The following is a 17657-nucleotide window of genomic DNA, read 5'->3' as shown; positions in this document are numbered from 1 at the left end:
TACCAGACTAACTTACAGTATTGTACACAGGTACAATATGGATCCTTTAGTTTCAGTCAAGTGTCTCTCACTGACCACCGAGAACAACAAGAGCTCTGTCTATTCTTGTACTGTGTAGACTATTGTGAAATTAGCTTGGTTATTTCCTCATAAGTTAGGCTGCTGTCAAAGTCAGACATCAGGGAAGATGTTCCACAATGTTAATATCACCTGTGCTTTCAATTGAGAAAATAATGAAACACGCTGAATTAAAAAAAACAAAAAACTCCACAAATTGATTTTGAGTTCTGATATTAACATTATTTAGGCTGTCTGTATCTGTAGCCTACGATATTATATGTCTGTGCAAAAAAAACAGGTTTTTAATTTAGCTCTCATTTCAGGTTTTTTTTTACTGAAGAAAGAAAGAAAGAAAGAAAGAAAGAAAGAAAGAAAGAAAGAAAGAAAGAAAGAAAGAAAGAAAGAAAGAGAAAGGAGGAAGAGGAGGGGGGCGTTTCTCACTGCAGGCGGACTTCCTTGTTGGCGTTGCTATGGATACCCACGATGACTTTGTTAAGCCCCGCCCTCTAAGTTTTGCTCCGTCAGTGCAAAGTTGCGGTCGCACCAGTTGACTTGTACACACTGAGCTTCACTACAGGCGGACAAAGCTGACTCAGACCGAGTCAATGAATTCCTCCGACCTGAATTTCGCTTCTCATTCACCGGTATGTAGCTAACTTTTGTTCCCCAACAGTCCGCTAGCTAACCTAACGTTACAGCAGTAAGCACTTTAAAGTTAGTTAGCTTAATGAAGCTGACTGTCTGCTCTTTGTTGCTGTTAGCCCAACTTCAACTTCTAGACGTTACAACTCTATCACCTGGATGTTGTGGGAAGCTAACGTGAACCTGGTTCATGTCAAAGTTAGATTTACACATTACTACAGTGTCAAGGAGGCTTTATCTGTCTCAGGAAGTTTCACCATGGAAGTGTCTAAAGAGAAGGAAGTGAATGCTTTTATATTGTTTCACGTGTGAAGCTGGACCCTGTTGTGCTCACCACACGCCTACACTCTTCTCTTGGCACTTTGTTTACATATTGCAATCGTTTGCTGGTTTATTTTTTTATGACATTCTTGATAACAGTAAAGCACTTGACAGGTGTAACTGGTGTTTGCAAGGTAAATTGGAGGTAACTGACTGATGGATGATGACTGATTGTTTTGAGGTTATTTGTGGAGATGGTCATGATCTCCATCCAGGAAGTGGAGTGAATGTTAACTTGGTGACTTGACTTGTTTTACTTGAAATACCATGAGCCCGTCAGAGGCATGTGCTTCTGCAAGTATTTGGGTAATCCTTAATACCCTTTGAAAACCATCTGTCGCCAGATTTGTTGTTCTGTCTGCTGGATATTTCTTTAAGTTAGGGGTCGTCTAAAAAGTGCAAAACAATGTAAGGAAAAACTGTGTCACAGCTTGAACACAAAACAGGAGCTTTTCACCATAGGTAGGTTAAAGAGACAGGTGCCACAGAAGCTCCGTCTTTTATTCTGTTCTATTCTATGAGGAAAGCATAACAGATACAAGCAGAATAATACAACTCTTTCTTTCTTTCTTTCCTTCTTTCTTTCTTTAGCGCTGCAAATTCTCATTCCATCTGGGCACATCTACACTCATACAATCATACATATGGCCCAGGGAATTATCTCAGCTAATTTCACTCTACAGTTTTGTCATTTAGTCAGTGACACTTTAAACCAACTATATCTAACTGCAGAAGTTACAGTTAACTCATCGTGCCTCTTATAGATCTGTGCGAGGCTACTCTATGTCAGACAGTTGACATTGTTGATTGTGGCTTTTTGACTATCATGCATTTGTCACTGGTTAGTAGCTTTGTGACATTGTTTGAGGTTGGTGCAAAATAAACAAAAAATTTGCAGAAATCTGTTGTGGTCCCGACACAAACCACAAGCTAAGTTAGTCTCTCTGTAGTCCTGACGTCAGTGTCTGCTTAAAGCTTCTCATGTACTAATGCCTCATGGCTATACATGCACAACACACTATATATACTATGCAGTGTTGTAAAAAATACCCAAAAGTCATACTTGAGTAAAAGTAAAGATATCCTGTTATAATAATAAGTTGGTAAAAGTGAAAGTCATCCGTAAGAATAGTATTTAAATAAAAGTCTAACAGATTCTGATATTAAAGTACTCAACTATCAAAAGTGATTTTCTTGGAATAAGTGTATTTAAGTATCAAAAGTGTGTATAAAAGTAAATTACACATAGCACACGAACAGGGTTGGGAAGGTTACTTTGGAAACGTATGACGATACAGTTACTAATTACCTGTTAAAGAGTGTAATCAGTGATGCAATCCAAGTAAAAAAAGAGTGCAGTGGAAGTAAAAAGTAGCACTAATACTCAAGTGAAGTACAAGTACTTCAAAAAATTGTGCAGAACAGTAGCTTGATTCCATCACTGGTGCTACATATACTCATATCCATCCATATATACCCATACACCTGTATATATGCATAAACCTGACCATACATATACATACTCATGCAAATGCAAATGCATGACGACATATACAGATACAGTATATTAACATATATGTTTACACACATTCCAGTCTAGACTGCTCCTTAGTTAACTTGTGTTGCTTTAAACACCGTATTAGTTTCTTGCTTGATTTTGTTCTGCTGTGCACGTAGTAAGAGCTGTAGCTCTAACAGCTGTCACATGTCAAACCCTAGAACAGATAAGGTAACTGTATGCAAATCAGTGAGCTGCAGCATTTAAAAGTCGGATCTTAGGAAAATTACAAGAGGCACATAGTACTTATGTCATTGTATTTCCTAAATGTCTAGGTGATTGCAATTTAGTGCAAGTTGGACCAAGACAATTTAGTGTTAAATCGTGACTCAGATGTGGTCTTTGGACAAAATGTCTTTTTCATCTGTGTGTTTTTCTTGTCTGATGTCCTCTTACTTTAGGTCACTGGCCACCTGTCTTAACACACTTACCAAGTTTTAACAAAGGAGCCATAAACCTTCCCCGCTTCTTGCCAGAAGGATAGTCTGCAAAGATCACGGAACATCATGTATTATCTTGTGTCTGAGGACAAAAACACTACATCACTCTTTCCAAACAGCAGTTCACCTTAGTTCCCTTTCTTATTTCCTTTCTCGTGCTTCAGCTTAGTGCGTTGCTCACTGTGGGTTGGTGCTGTTCCCCGTGAGGTTTTTCATGCTTGCAGTATGTTGCACAATGTTTTACAAGCATGACTTTTTCAAAAATAGCAAATATCACACAAAAAGCATGGCACTGTATAGAAATGTTGAGACAAATTAGATGTTTACACTTATTTTAACGCACGTCTCTGAAAACAACATATTAATAAACACATAATTTTTTAACATAGCTTTATGTAAATGAGAAATACATAGTGAACTATTTTTTTCAATAAAAAAGTGCTTCAGTGAGCTTTATGAACAAAAGTTAGAGTGAGTGTGGGTATGTGTGTCTACGTGTGTATTATGACTCTGACCCTGCATCTCTGCTGCCCTTCTACCTGCCTACATGCATGTCTATTTCCTGTCTGTTTGTCTTCTACCAGTCCCACATATCTACATCAGCGTGGGTCAACACACACACACACACTTACACCCTGCCTGATGTCTTTATGTATTCAGGAATCGACTGATCCAACTCACAACAGCCTCTGGAAGGCAGTCTTCCAAACCAGTGCACACAGAACTGCAGTCGGCATGAAACTAAAGGAGTTATATCAGTCGATATTGCCTTCTTGTCATACCACAACTTTCTGTTCAGTTCTGAGTTTACTTGTCAGAAGATATTAGTCTCAGAAAAGGCCATCATAGCTGAAGTAAAGCAGAGGAGCAGCAGTTGTTTTAGGAGTACAACGCACAGGAGGACAGGTTTTAACAGTTTAAACAATGATTTTAATTTTAACAATTTAAATCAGACTGATAATGTGTGTGAGAGAACAGCAGAAAGAGAGATAAAGAACATACACAACACTGACCAGTCACTGGCTTTTTTTTAAAACTTCTCTATGTTTGTATAATTAACATTGTGACTAATTAAAACTAAATTAAGGTGTTATTTACAAATCAAATTGACTGAGGTCTTTTCTCTCAATCCATAGGTGTTATCATCAAGTAATTAATGTGCTTTAGACAACGGTGAATCTAAAAGTCTGAACAATCCTTTTATAGACTTACTTTACATTTTTTACACTATGTTTTTCAAATGCACTTCATACATTTATAATCATATTTTTCTCCAGTCTTTATTGGGCAAGGGGCTGTACTCATTTAAAGTGAAGACTCTCCTTCCGTCTCCCTCCTAGGTTTCATCGACTTATTAAAGAGGTGGTTGCTAAGAGATGACAATCGGTGACATTGGTGAGAGCCTCTGATGCAGAGCAGCCTGAAGCTCGACTTCTCCAGGATCTCTTCCCTCCACACCTCCATCCGTACCTGGCTCATGTGAAGGACGCGGGAAAGCACTCTCATATCAACAGACTCACAAAACACCATGGCAGCTTTTACTGCTCCTTGTGCACCCACCAGTACCGCGACCAGCACGGGGGTGGCCCGAACTGCATGGAAAAAGCAAGGAAGCAGCGAAGAGGCGGGTGCATGTGAGAACGGGGATGTGGGACAAAACACTATCCTGGAGAAAACCCACGAGTTCTTCCAGATGTGCGACATCGAGAACAAGGGCTTTATCACCCGGCGTGACATGCAGGTGAGGATGCTGTGACTGGGCTTTGAAAGTAGTGTAACCACTGACTTTTATTGCATCAAAGTCATTGAAATAAAAGAAATGCAATGATTTATGTCAGCATAGATTATATTTAGAGGCACACTGCCACAGAAAATAAAAGAAACAAATTGTGACTAACTTTAAACACCTTCGGGGACACGTAGTCGACAGTGTTGTTTGGACCGTTACATTAGTGTCAACAGGGCATCACATTCACATTTTCATCATTTTTAGAGGCAACAACTCTTTAATACAGGGGAAGTCTGTGCACTCATTAATGAGGCTGAGCAGAGAGGACGTGCGCCTTATTCAAAGCGACATAAAAGAGACTGAGACACAGAGAGCCAGGCGGAAGCTTTGTCATGCAACTCCTCCACTCACATTATTGTGCAAATTCGCTTGCCCCTCATCGTCATCTCTGCTGCGTTTAATCCTTTGATGAAGCACTTGTAGGCTCTCGCTCCGGGGAGAATAAATACATATAGAGGCGAAGCTTTGATCTGGTGTTTGCGATAATGGGCTGGAAATTAAATGAGGAGCAAGACAGCGGTCCATGAGCGGTACTGAAGAGTACAATCTGTCCTGAAAGCAGACCTTGATACTGGTAGGAATATTTGCTATACACTTTCCATACATCCTTCAGAGATGATCTGACAAGCTTACTGAGCAGTGCTGCTTACATTTATTCCCACACTCGAGTCACAATATTTTCAGTGGATTTTCACAGCGTAAGAAAACGTTTCACACCATGACCACCAACGCGCTTAGCTTTACAGTTCTACTGTTTGCCGACATGAGGGATATGTTCAGCCCTGATAACACACTTTACAAGAACAGCTGACAGTGTTACACAGATGCCACCCGTTCACTGTCCCTCCCCTGGATTGTATGGGTGGTGTCGGTCAACATTGGAGGCAGTGTAAACACGCATAAAAACCAAGCTGCTTACGGAGGTGTGGCTGTGTTGGCTTTTCTTGTAAATTGTCCAGCAGTTACTGTCTTGTTTTTTTGGCCAATTCTCACTCTGTCATGCCCCACTGCTCCCCTCTCACATTGTATCTCTGTCTACTTAAGAGAAGGGCTGTTGAAGGGCTCTTAACAATCTCACTTGAGCCAACATCTTTTCCGGTGGAGCTGCCCAGCGGTCAATCATTGAAGTATGCAGCTGCCCTGGGAAGGTCCCACATGTTAATGTTGTTCACTGTATGAGTGAGAAGCACTGTGTTGCTGAAGATGATGCATGTCCATTAAGCATTCTAGGTTAGAATTGGAAAAACAAAAGTGGTTATTTGCACTCTTGCATCCTGTGTTATTAAGGCTAATTTAGTCTCATTTAGTAGAAAAATATCAGTGAAAGACTCGCCCACTCCACCATAGCACACGATAGCAACTGAGCAAATGACTGTCCTTAAGTTTAGAGCAGCAATTGTAGCCGCAGTTTAGTTAATGTCCTTGAGGTTTTGTTCTCGGCAATAGCAGCTGTATTTTCTGTCTTGTTAAATAGAGGCTGAACGACGGGCTCCCTCTCAGTGCGGAGGAGTTGGAGAACGTGTTTGATACCCTTGATTCTGATGGTAATGGATTCCTCACCCTCGACGAGTTCTCCTCCGGCTTCAGTACGTTTGTAGTCTGTTTCTACTTGAAACGATACTATCACTAGCAGGTGTGATGTGATGTCCCGATTGTGCCCTTAAGCTTTTGATTTTCCTAGGTGAGTTTTTATTCGGCCAGAAGATTTCTGTAAAGGAAGGCATGGAGGAGAAAATCCCAGCAGAGGTCCTGTACCAGAGCCAATGGGAGGAGAGCCTGGCAAGAGGAGACGAGGATGAAGAGGAGAAACACTTTAGCATGCTTATGGAGAGCCTCGGAGCCAACAGTGTCTTTGAGGAGTGAGTGCTTTATGTGTGTGTGTGTGTGTGTGTGTGTGTGTGTGTGTGTGTGTGTGTGTGTGTGTGTGTGTGATTACAGCATGTGTTGATTGGGCTACTTCATATCTTTGCACATTTTGTCCAAACCCACCTTTTAAGTCAACACTATATTTTTAGTGACTTAGCCTGGGACTGTTATCAGCTGTGCAAACTAAACAAGAGTTGGAAGTTTCCACTCTCAAGCAAAGCTGTTTCAGTGCTCCCGCTCTGACCAATCAGTGCTAACAGTGTTAACTTCTTCTGCATTGGTATTTCATACAATGTTGACTGTCATTAGTAACAGTAGTTGAGGTCTGTTTACACATTGCTTTGTTAGGCTCTAATGAAATGCGTGCCCAGACTCACCTTTAACAAACAACTCCAGCTCAATAAAATTAAACAGCAGTGGAGGTGGATGCCAAAATTTCACATCCTGTTGGCTTCCACCTACCTGCTCATCTTGACGTTTTAGATCAGACCAGTTTGTGCAGCACTAACTCATATTGATGTTGGCCAGTATTTGTCATGGCTGAAAAGTCTTCCAGGGATTTATTTGACTTTCCCTCCCTTATCATAGCTTGGGCACTTGACATTGTTTCCTGTGGAAAAATAATATCATAATTATTTTTCCATCATCATAAGGTTTTGATTGTCTCTTAACCGATTGTAATGCATATCTCAATACTTATAAGATAAGATGAGATAGAACTTTATTAATCCCGAAGGAAATTCCTGTGCCTGAGTTTGCACCAAAATATTTACAGTGCAACCAGTAACAACCAGGGTTAGGGTCCCACACTGGGCCCAGTTCAAGTATTGAATATTAGAAAAACATACAAAATATAAAGTGTTGAAGGAGTAAATGCAAAAACAGCCTAATACAATAACAATAGAAGAGTGAACTAAAAAATGAACTAAAATGGAAGAAAGCAGTGTTGGCAATGGCATTGTAAGTAATACTGGCAGTGATAGTAAAAGGTAGTAAAAAAAAATATGAATATTGCACCTGATAATCAACGTAATGATGCACATGATATTAAAGGGTTATATTTTATATGATAATATATTATCATCATGGATTCTGTTTTTGATTTAGCTGTCTTGTCTGTGCTTTGGTTGCAGGCCTAGTAAAATAGAAAAGCATTTTTTACTGTAATAATAAAGAGATTTCTCAAGGTAAAGAACATTATATCCTTGTAAAAGCCACTATAAGCTGGTACCTGAGCTGCTGCCTGTAAGTATGTGGTTGTGTTTGGTTGTTGCTGTGCTAGAATTTCACCCATGTCCTCGCCACATTATTTCTACTTGTCTGCTATTTAAAGAATAATGAGTGTGAAAGACTGCAGATTTCAAAGAAAATTGCTCTCGGTTACACTTACGTCTTCATTCTGTGCCATCAGTCGTGCTGAGGTGCGCAGTTTGTGGGCCCAGCTGCGCCGGGATGAACCACAACTTTTGTCCAATTTCGAGGACTTCCTGGCCAGGGTGACAGCGCAGATCTTAGAGGCCAACCAGGAGAAGAGGGATATGGAGAGCGCTCTCAAAAGGTCCTTTTGAGGTTTCTGCTAAGGAGCATTTGGCTGAGCTATTGAGTGGCCTATAATTAGTGTGTGCCTATCATTTAAAGAGGCTGTTTCCATCTAGTCATCATTGTGCTTTATTATCAACAACTATACTATGCTATTTAAGTGTGTTGATCTAGGTAGTTATTTTTCATCCATGCTGTGAGGTACATACTGAGCACAGGCCACTAACACATCTGAATTTTCTCCGTACAGGAAAGCAGCAACACACGATGATGAGATCCAGCGTCTTTATGAGGAAATGGAGCTGCAAATAAAAAATGAAAAAGACAGAATTGTGCTGCAGGTACAAACCTCTTGTGGTGATGTCAATCATTTTTTCTCTTTGTTGCTAATTCTATAAAATATCAGACATCTTCTTCTTCCTCATCACCTTCTTTCTTGTGCCTCCCTGTTTTCTCCCGACACTGAAGGACTATGAGCACTTTCTGTCTCGCAGACAAGACATGGAGCTGCAGCTGTCCAGTAAGGAGAAGGAGTTGGAAAAGCTCTTTCAGAAACAGAGACGGGTGAGTGAGAGGTAGCAAAAGGATTTCCCCCAGAGTGCATTGCAGCATTCACATTCTGTAGGAAAGATTTCCCACTTATCCCGCAGAGAAATTTAGCTGTCAGGGCAACAACACGTGAGACACATGAAACAAGATGACAGAATGCTATAAAAAACAACAGCACTGATACCCAAACATACTCATTACCACAGTCCATCTATCGTGAGAGCAGATTAACCTCAAATACTCAGTTCTATAGAGCTGTTAATTTGTCAGTTTTATCAAATACAATCTAATCAATGTTTCCCCAGTGAGCTTCCTCTGCAGCAGCACCAGCAGCAGCTTTTGTTGATGGATGTTAATAGGTCGTCACACATCTATTCGCAGACTTGCACTCAGGCTTTTAAGGCTAATTAGTGAACTGAAATTAAGTCTGATCGTGCCAACAAGGATTTTTCCTCTCTTTACAGCTCCTTAGCACCTCTAATTAATATATCAGCTGTTAAGCAGGTTTCCTAATTGTGGAAAACATTGTCTTTACAGTTCATGCAGGCTGACACAGCGTCTGCAGCATTTAGTATGGCTATGCTCACTATTGCACTGCATAAGTCGGTGGAATTGAATATATTTAGAGGCAGTCAGCTGTTCCAGGTATTGTTTCTTCACATCATGCTGCCCCCCTCACGTTCACACTATGACAATGGGTTAAACAGGGCACTACATTTAACAGCTGTGCATTTTTAGAGCTGAGAGCAACAGTAGGTGTCGCCAGAGTCAGACATTTTTATTTTCATACACATAATTGGGCCCAGTCCTTGTGTAGAGCACCATGACACACATCATCTGATCAAAAGAGAGATCAAAATGAAGGCCGAGTTCAGAGGAGTGTGTGGTGTGACCCATGTCTACCAATACTAATGTAATAATTGATATTATTGACTACTCAGTGCTCATGGGTCGGAACATGAACATGTTGGTGCTCGTCGTGGCTCGTGTGATCCCCTCGCAACGTGATTTCTAGTTTGTCTTTTAATTTCTTTTTAATTTTGTTTCCAGTTGGAGCATCAGTGCAAGGAGCTTCACAGTGAACAACACGAGACCAAGGTGGAGAACGTGAAGCTGAAGCAGACGAATGACGAGTTGATGCGGGAGCTGGAGAACACCAGCCAAGAGCTGAACTTGGCACAGGAGCAGCTGAGCGCGCTGCAGGATCAGTCCACACGGCTTCATGAGGAGAAGGAGATGTGAGTTGTAGCTCTTAGTCGGCCTCTCAGTGTCTTATTTCCTGTTCGTTGGTCAAGATGCAGTCACATGTTTTTGCTGCAAAGAAAAAGACACATGCTGTCAATCTGTAATAGCTGACATTTTTGTCATTTTGCCAACGGACTTAAATTTGGATGTTTCTGTCCTTAAGCTGTTAAACTGTGATAATCATTTAGGTAATAATGGTGGTTAATTCACTGTAACCCAGAGTTATTTTAGTTTATCTTGCTCACTAAACTGATGTTTATCTTTTATACTATACATTTCATGTTTTTAATATTGTGATACTGTATTTTAAAGAGAGTAGACAAGAAAGGCAATGCATCTCTCTTTCTAGTCTAACTAATTTTGCCTTCCTTTGCTCTGGGTCATAGTTTTTAATAAAGTGTAACCACAGCACATACTATGTCTGTTTGATCATAGAGTATTTGTAATAAAGGAAGCATTGTTGTTCAACGCAGGGAAATATACAGAGTGACTGAGGGACTGAATCGAGAGCGAGCGAGCCTACTCAAACAACTGGACCTTCTGAGGTATGGATCTGGAGGTGCAGCTGAACTGACCCCCGCTTGATAAAAAAAATTACCACAGTACACAAATATAGATATCAATCTTGTGATTTGAAATCACTGAAAAATTTCACTCTTGTAGCTGTGTCTAGTCAAGAAGTAAAGAATTGAAAAAGTCAGAACTGTGTGTTAATTTGTCTATTTTGACAAAAGTAATTTTTTATTTTTCCACTGCTACTCATTGGCTCAGTGTACTTCTGTCACAAGTTACAAACCAGAATTTCATGTCTCAGTTAGTAATTCACCTCTTTCTAGTGGAGTGATCACAGTGCAAAGCAGGACTGATTAGTTTTTGAGCTCAAAAGATTTTTAGATGGAAGAATCATTGAGCATGTAAGCTTCTTTTCAGAAATGCTGGGCTTATCAGTCAATTGGCTGTAATTCTACCTGCGAACTGTAACAGCCTTCTTCTGTCTGACTGTTTGATTGACATATCATGATGAGCCAAGGAAAGACTTTTTGTCACTCTGTCTTTAATATCTTCATTTCTTTGTGTATCCAGGGAAATTAACAAACATTTACGGGATGAAAGGGACATGTGTTATCAGGTAGGTCCTCTTTTATTTCAAAGATTAAAGGAATAGTAATCACCAGAGCCAAGAATAACCACCCCCAAATTCAGATTGAACCTTGGATTTCATGTTGGAATATGAATCAGAGCTTCATGTTTTATTTCCGCAGAAACCAAAGAAAACACCAGGTTTGAGGCAGAGGCCTTTAATCAACGAAGTGAAGCACACAAACACAAATGTCTTCAAAAGGTAAACATCACTAAGTGACACATTAAATACAAGCTTGTGCAGGAAGTGTTCTCTTGTGTCCATCAGCACTGTAGTGTAGGTTCTAATGTTAATTTCTAACTGCAGTGAAGATGAAGAGGAGCTAACCACAAGCTCTGTGAGGCAGAACCTCACCAACGGGTCGTGCCGGGCCTCCTGTCCGGCTGAGAAAAGAGGGCACCTCCAGAGAATCATCTCCATCGAGGAGGACCACCTCCCGCACTTGCTTCAGGATGACTGTCAGGCCCAAACCCCACTGAGGGAGTGTAGAGAAGCAGAGGAAGCCTCAGACAACGAGGAGAATATAGACTTGGTGATGAGCGATATTTACCCACATGCGTCCTCAGCAGCCCAGCAGCAAATATCGAAGGGAACTGTGGAGGAACGGGTGACCCCCACGTCTCCCAGGGGTCAGCCTGTTGGCAAGGAGACCAGCATAAATGTAAGCATGTAGACATCCAGTGATGTACTGTTAAAAAAGCATGGTAGACTTGCCTTTAATTTTGTAATCAAAATTCAAAGATAACAAGAGTGCAATGAATGTGAATGTTGATCTCTAGGCAGGAGAAGTGTTGAATATCTCAGTGACATTGTTGTGTTGTAGCCTCCCTCTCACAAAGCGGAGTCAGCCACTTAACTAATAGATCCCTTAACCTTCCTTTCACCCGCTGCTACCATTACTCCTGTTCCTTCAGGATGAAGGTGGTCCCTCGCCGCCTGACCGCCTCTTTAAGATCGTCCTGGTGGGGAACTCCGGTGTAGGAAAGACCTGCCTACTTAGACGATTTTGTGATGACTCCTTCCACCCTGGCACCTCTGCCACTGTGGGTACGTACCTGATAATTGTACTTACTTGTCAGTTTCTGCGAGGAAAGGCAACAACACACCCAGCCGTGTGGTTGACCTCAGGCTCTGTATGTGTTTGCTTATAAAGCAGATGGTTGTAACACTGCAGCAGTGTCAGCAGTGAAAATACAGGCTGTAAGACTATATATAAACCTGTGATGTGGCTCATCAATAGTGTGAAAGATTGTGATTAGATTGTTTATAACGTATGCTGTTGTCTCCTTACTATACAATACAGTATGACTCACAATAAAATATATAATGTAATCACCTAACATTTATTTAATAATAATGTTAACTATTGTGTTTATACAGTGGTATATGATATACTGTCCTGGTCATGGGTGCAGCTAATCAGCTGGAATTTGAATATATTGTCATCTGTCTTGAAGCCAATAGAAAGAGGCAACACTAACTCTCAAGGCCGATGCGAGAAATAGATTCAAACATAAAAGTGTCTTGTTTTGGTCTTACAGTTGTCATCATAGTAAAATATTTTGTTTTGAGCACACTGAGACACACTGTGCGTGACAGCTCAGCAATAAAAGAAAAGTCCTTCAAGACTACTGTCAAGGGGCTTCAGTTAAGCCCTTGAAATTCTATTTTGTGTAAATATTTTTAAGGTGCATTATGTAATCAGAAGAGAAAGATCTTCTGGATTGATTTTTTTTCTTTATTCCTAAACAAACTAAATAAGCAAGCTCTAGATTTCATGACAAACTGACCCTTCATACAATTTCAGGACAGTTTCATACTGTTTTACTTATTTATATGTGGCGGACCCTGCCACCTTTCTAGCTTCAAACAGTGTTCTGGTTACCTTGTTTTCCTCTGAGGACAGCTTGTTTATTCAGTTATGTAGTCATTATTATTGTAAATATTAAAATTCCGAGTTTGAATTTCTTCTGCAAAACTACATTTTGCCCCTTAAAAAGTTTGGAGGTAGCACAGAATATCAGTGGAAGTCAGTTTTAATTGTTCAGTTTCTTCCATTAATGTGTTATTTTTCAATATAACATATCCACATTTAAAATGTATTACTTCAAATAATGTAACAGTGACATACATTCAGGCCAATGTATAGATTTGTATACTGCATATCAGTACATATTTATCAAGTGATATGTTCTGTGTTGTTGGAACAGTACACAGTAAACTATATTAAAAACGATTGTGCTGACTAACATGTTCTTGTCTGTATGTGCAGGTATTGATTACAGTGTAAAGACGATAACTGTGGACAACAGCCAGGTGGCACTGCAGATGTGGGATACAGCAGGACAGGAGAGGTGAGGCGTCAACACACAAGATTTTCACATTGTAGACATTATATACAAAAGTCTGTACTGTACCGTAACACTACAGTACGTCTGTCACTACTTTCCCCCAAGAGAGTGTTTTGAATTCTTAGAAGTTCCATTACATCAAACTGTTTCCTTGTTTTGTGTAAAACTTGAAACGCTTCCCTTTTTCTCTCTTCGTTTAGCAACAGACTTACAGTAAAAGTAAAAGTATTTTGATCAGTGTTTTAAAACTAAATTCACCTCAACAAGTTTACATCTGAAAAGATAATTCATGTATTTTTTACAAGTTGTACAAACATTAGTAAAGTCAAGAGTTTTCTCTGATTTTTGAAGTGCCAGTGACCACACAACACTACCTCTTTTTGTCTACTTCCTCCTCCTTCTGCAGGTATCGAAGCATCACCAAACAATTCTTTCGCAAGGCCGACGGTGTGATCGTGATGTATGAGATCACAGTCCAGCAGAGCTTCACAGCTGTCAGACAGTGGCTGACAAGTGTAAAGGTAAGACAGTTACAGTCACGCTGTGCTGCACACATTTCAGAGAACTCCAAAACAAATGTTTTTGTTGTACTTTTGTGTTTCTGTGCAGTTGTTGCTTGTCTTTGATTCCCGACAGCAGCAACTTTATGTCAGCAAACAGTGAATATTTTTTCACTGTATTAATATGTAGAAGACGTCGCACAGATAAAAGGTCAGTTCCTGAATTTGTTTACACGCTTCTTGACACTGCTGGCTGACTCCCACCAGGGAACCAACAGCAACAGTGAAGCTGGTGGCCTAGTCCTTTAACAACATAGGACTTTCTTAAGATCAGTTTCTCTGAGTCTGTATTCTTTGTTCTTTCACAGGAGAGTGCAGGCGAGGACATTCCCATCATGCTCTTGGGAAACAAAACAGACAAGGAGATGGAGAGACAAGTTCAGAAAGGAGTGGGTGAAAGACTAGCCAAGGTCTGTTGTGTATTGTCAACTAATCTCAAGGTTCTTAGTGGACATATTGGTGTCAGTGTCACTTTTATGTATGTGTGTTTAATAAATGAAAGAAACTAGATTATGTAATAGAGTTCTGTGTGTTGTGATTCTGAGCTTTATTTGATCATTTTTCTTTTCTTAGTTTTTGTTCCTCTAATCCCTGGTGCTTTTAGTTTCTATGGTGACCATGTGAGCTAATATTGTTACATGAGATTTTTTTTTTTCTTTGTGCTTTTTCAACTATTAGTACAGACCTCACTTTTCTTGATAAGCCTCTAATGAGCACTGTGCAAAAAAGTCAAAACATGTCCAGCCGTCCTCATCATTTGCCTCTTTTTCAGGACTGCCAAATGACTTTCTATGAGTGCAGTGCCTGCTCCGGACACAATGTGGTGGAGTCCATGGTTCATTTAGCCAGGTGAGCAACAATAATGGCCCTTTGTCGAGCAAACAAGGAAAACAAAGAGACAATAATTGCGTAATGACTAATTATGGAGTGACTGTCTGCTTGAACAGCTTTCAAAGTGGGATTATTTCTGCACTGAAACGAGGCATATCATACAGAGCCAAATGTTTTGTATTTTCTGTTGGAGGCTCAGAGGACTTTTTCTTATCAGCTGTTTCTGGAGAACAGAACAAACAGCTTGAGCAAAAACAATGCACAGTGCACAATCAAATTGTGTAAAACATACTTTGTCCTTTGTACTGTCTCCTTTGTGTGAGAACGTCAATTATTCCCTCCAGTTCAATTCGAGGTGTTAAAACGTGCTGCAATGTGCTTCATTCTTTTACATTAGAAAGCTGCACCAGTGCTTATTTAATCTATTGACACAATTGCCCCATTGTCATGCTAACAGTCATAACTCTAACATTTAAAGACATATCGTAAAACGTTCCAGCTGGGCTAATTTTATGCACTGTGTTGCTTTACTGCCAGCTTTGATATCTACCAAACAACGACATCTCGGACTAACTGCCGGTTTTGGATAAACTCTCTTTAGTCTGTGGTCCAACAAACAAATGTGCTCAGAAATGTGCTATCGGTGACATTTCTGTGTGGAGTATGCACTGTTGCAAATATAGATGGTATCACAGTCGTGTGTCCTGTCAGAACTGGTTCATTTGTCTCTGCCTCGTTCTGTCCCCCAGACTTCTGAAAGAGCAGGAGGACAGAGAGAAGGAGAAGACGGTCCAGCTGGTCAGCAGCCCCTCAGATAAGAAGAGATCCTGCTGCTAACAGTTCAACCGTAACACATACATAGTAGCACTACCCTTTACAAACACACACAATGTGATGTGATGGTGTGACCACATGTGCCACAGAGGACACAGTATTCTTAATGTCAGCACAGCCGTTTCACACAGTCTTCCTTCCACTTTGTAGCACACCAGAATAAAAACTGTATTCATGTTGTCAACTTTCACTGATGTTTTTGCACTATTATAAATAGTCTACTCTGTGTGTTTTTCAGATTGGAAATAACCTCTATTACAATTTTATGAATGATGATAATGTAAGAAAAGTTCAAATGTTTCCTCTTGAGGGTTCGATATAAAAACAACTGAACAAATTTTAGTCAATCAGAGTCCCTTTGAGTCAAACTAAGATTTTTTATTTTTTTAAATGTTGGATGTTCCTCCAAAGTCTGACTGTAGCTTTCAAATATTTATTTAGCTGTCAAAGGCCTTTATCTGTCACATGTGGCCTTTTTAACTGTATGTATTATATATAGTAATATATTCATTCATTGTTTTATGTAATTTTTTAGCCACTTGATTCTTCATATTTTGTACACATAGCATGGACACAATAACATGAACAACTGTAAACCAAATGCATTATCAAACAGCCTTGCAGTAAACACTAGCTTAGTGAATCTTCTGGTGTTCATTTTTTTTTGTTGTTGAGAGAGATTTGATTTCACTGTTGGGCCCAAGTGTAGTTGTGGTGCCACGTGACATGGCAAGATATTGCACATATTGCACAGGTGTCGTCAGGTCTTCACCTGGTGGACAGCTGCACAGTCAGAAGTAATGTGTCCACTCAAAGTCATGAAAAACTGAACATTATTAGTGTAAAATGTAGTATTTGTTGCAGGGCTGTCATATTTAATAGTATTTTGTTTTACAGGTGTTTGTGTTGTGTGCATTATTACTGATATGTAATTTGTTGTTTTTGTTGTTACAGGACCAAATGTTGGGCAACCTGAGCATTTAGTTGTTTTCTTTTCAGATAACGCTGTGTTTTCAATTTTAAGTTGGAAAAAAATACAGAACATTATTTGTTCCCATAAGCCCAAATAAAGTTTAGTGCAAAATATATATTTATATTATATTTCCTCTGTGCCAAGTATTCTTTGAAAATGGTGTCACAAAACATGTTGAGTAAGTTAAAGTTTAGATTTTACTGTTTGCACTATACTCATTAGTGCTTCACTACTGCCAGTGTCTTGCACATCACTTTAATGTATTTAAACCATGTAAATAGCAAAAACACAAACAAATAAAGAGTTGTTAATGTTGTTAAATGGCTCGGTGAAGTTGTTTCTCTCTGTTACAATGAAACACAGCAGCACCCAGTGGAGGAGTTTGGACATTGCTGTTTATTCAGTTTTGAAGCTGACATGACAACATGTGAAACAACATATTCAATATATTTCTCCATAAGATAGTAACACATGTGGAACTAACATGCCAATTTATTAGAATTTGTATGACTTACAAACTAGATGGCAAACCCTGTCTGTGTGCTCTGAGCAGCCAAGTTTTCATCAGACATGAGTTTTGTTAATAAATAAATAACTTACCATGTGTAATTGATCATTAGCATTAGTGACTCATATTGTATTGCTTATTTGTACCAGTCAGCGCCCTGTATTAATACACAGGATCAGATATACTGTGCTCTGAGAAGGCAGCACATAGTTCGATACTGCGCTCTTTGTTGATTGTTAGTAGCATTATTTGCAGGCTTTTTAAATGATCTAGGTTCCTCCATTGCTCCCACGTGCTTGCACTGTACATTTTGGTTACAGCCCTGCAAAGATTCATTCGGGCCTCGGTACAATATATAAGACGAGGGGATTGAGGCTGGTTCTTGGCTGTCTGTGAACTGGACATTATCATAGAACACAAGCTGGGACAGATCATATATCACCAAACGGC

General features: G+C 39.8%; 1 protein-coding gene across 1 annotated transcript; it reads left to right on the top strand.

Annotated features, from left to right (window-relative positions):
- Positions 1-594: 594 nt before the first annotated feature.
- On the top strand, positions 595-17020 carry cracr2aa (calcium release activated channel regulator 2Aa). The gene is made up of 18 exons (XM_073472861.1): positions 595-704; positions 4362-4762; positions 6285-6396; positions 6492-6669; positions 8088-8234; positions 8466-8556; positions 8684-8779; positions 9815-10002; positions 10483-10554; positions 11093-11138; positions 11272-11351; positions 11457-11811; positions 12065-12197; positions 13423-13504; positions 13908-14022; positions 14370-14471; positions 14834-14910; positions 15642-17020. Exons 2-18 carry the CDS (start codon positions 4550-4552, stop codon positions 15727-15729), a joined length of 2175 nt encoding a protein of 724 aa, XP_073328962.1. The 5' UTR covers positions 595-704; positions 4362-4549; the 3' UTR covers positions 15730-17020.
- The last annotated feature ends 637 nt before the right edge of the window (positions 17021-17657 follow it).

The sequence above is a fragment of the Pagrus major genome, chromosome 8, assembly GCF_040436345.1.
Source record: "Pagrus major chromosome 8, Pma_NU_1.0".
In the NCBI taxonomy this organism is placed as follows: Eukaryota; Metazoa; Chordata; class Actinopteri; order Spariformes; family Sparidae; genus Pagrus; species Pagrus major.
The sequence above is the reverse complement of the archived record's forward strand: the minus strand, read 5'-3'. Positions and strand labels throughout refer to the sequence as shown.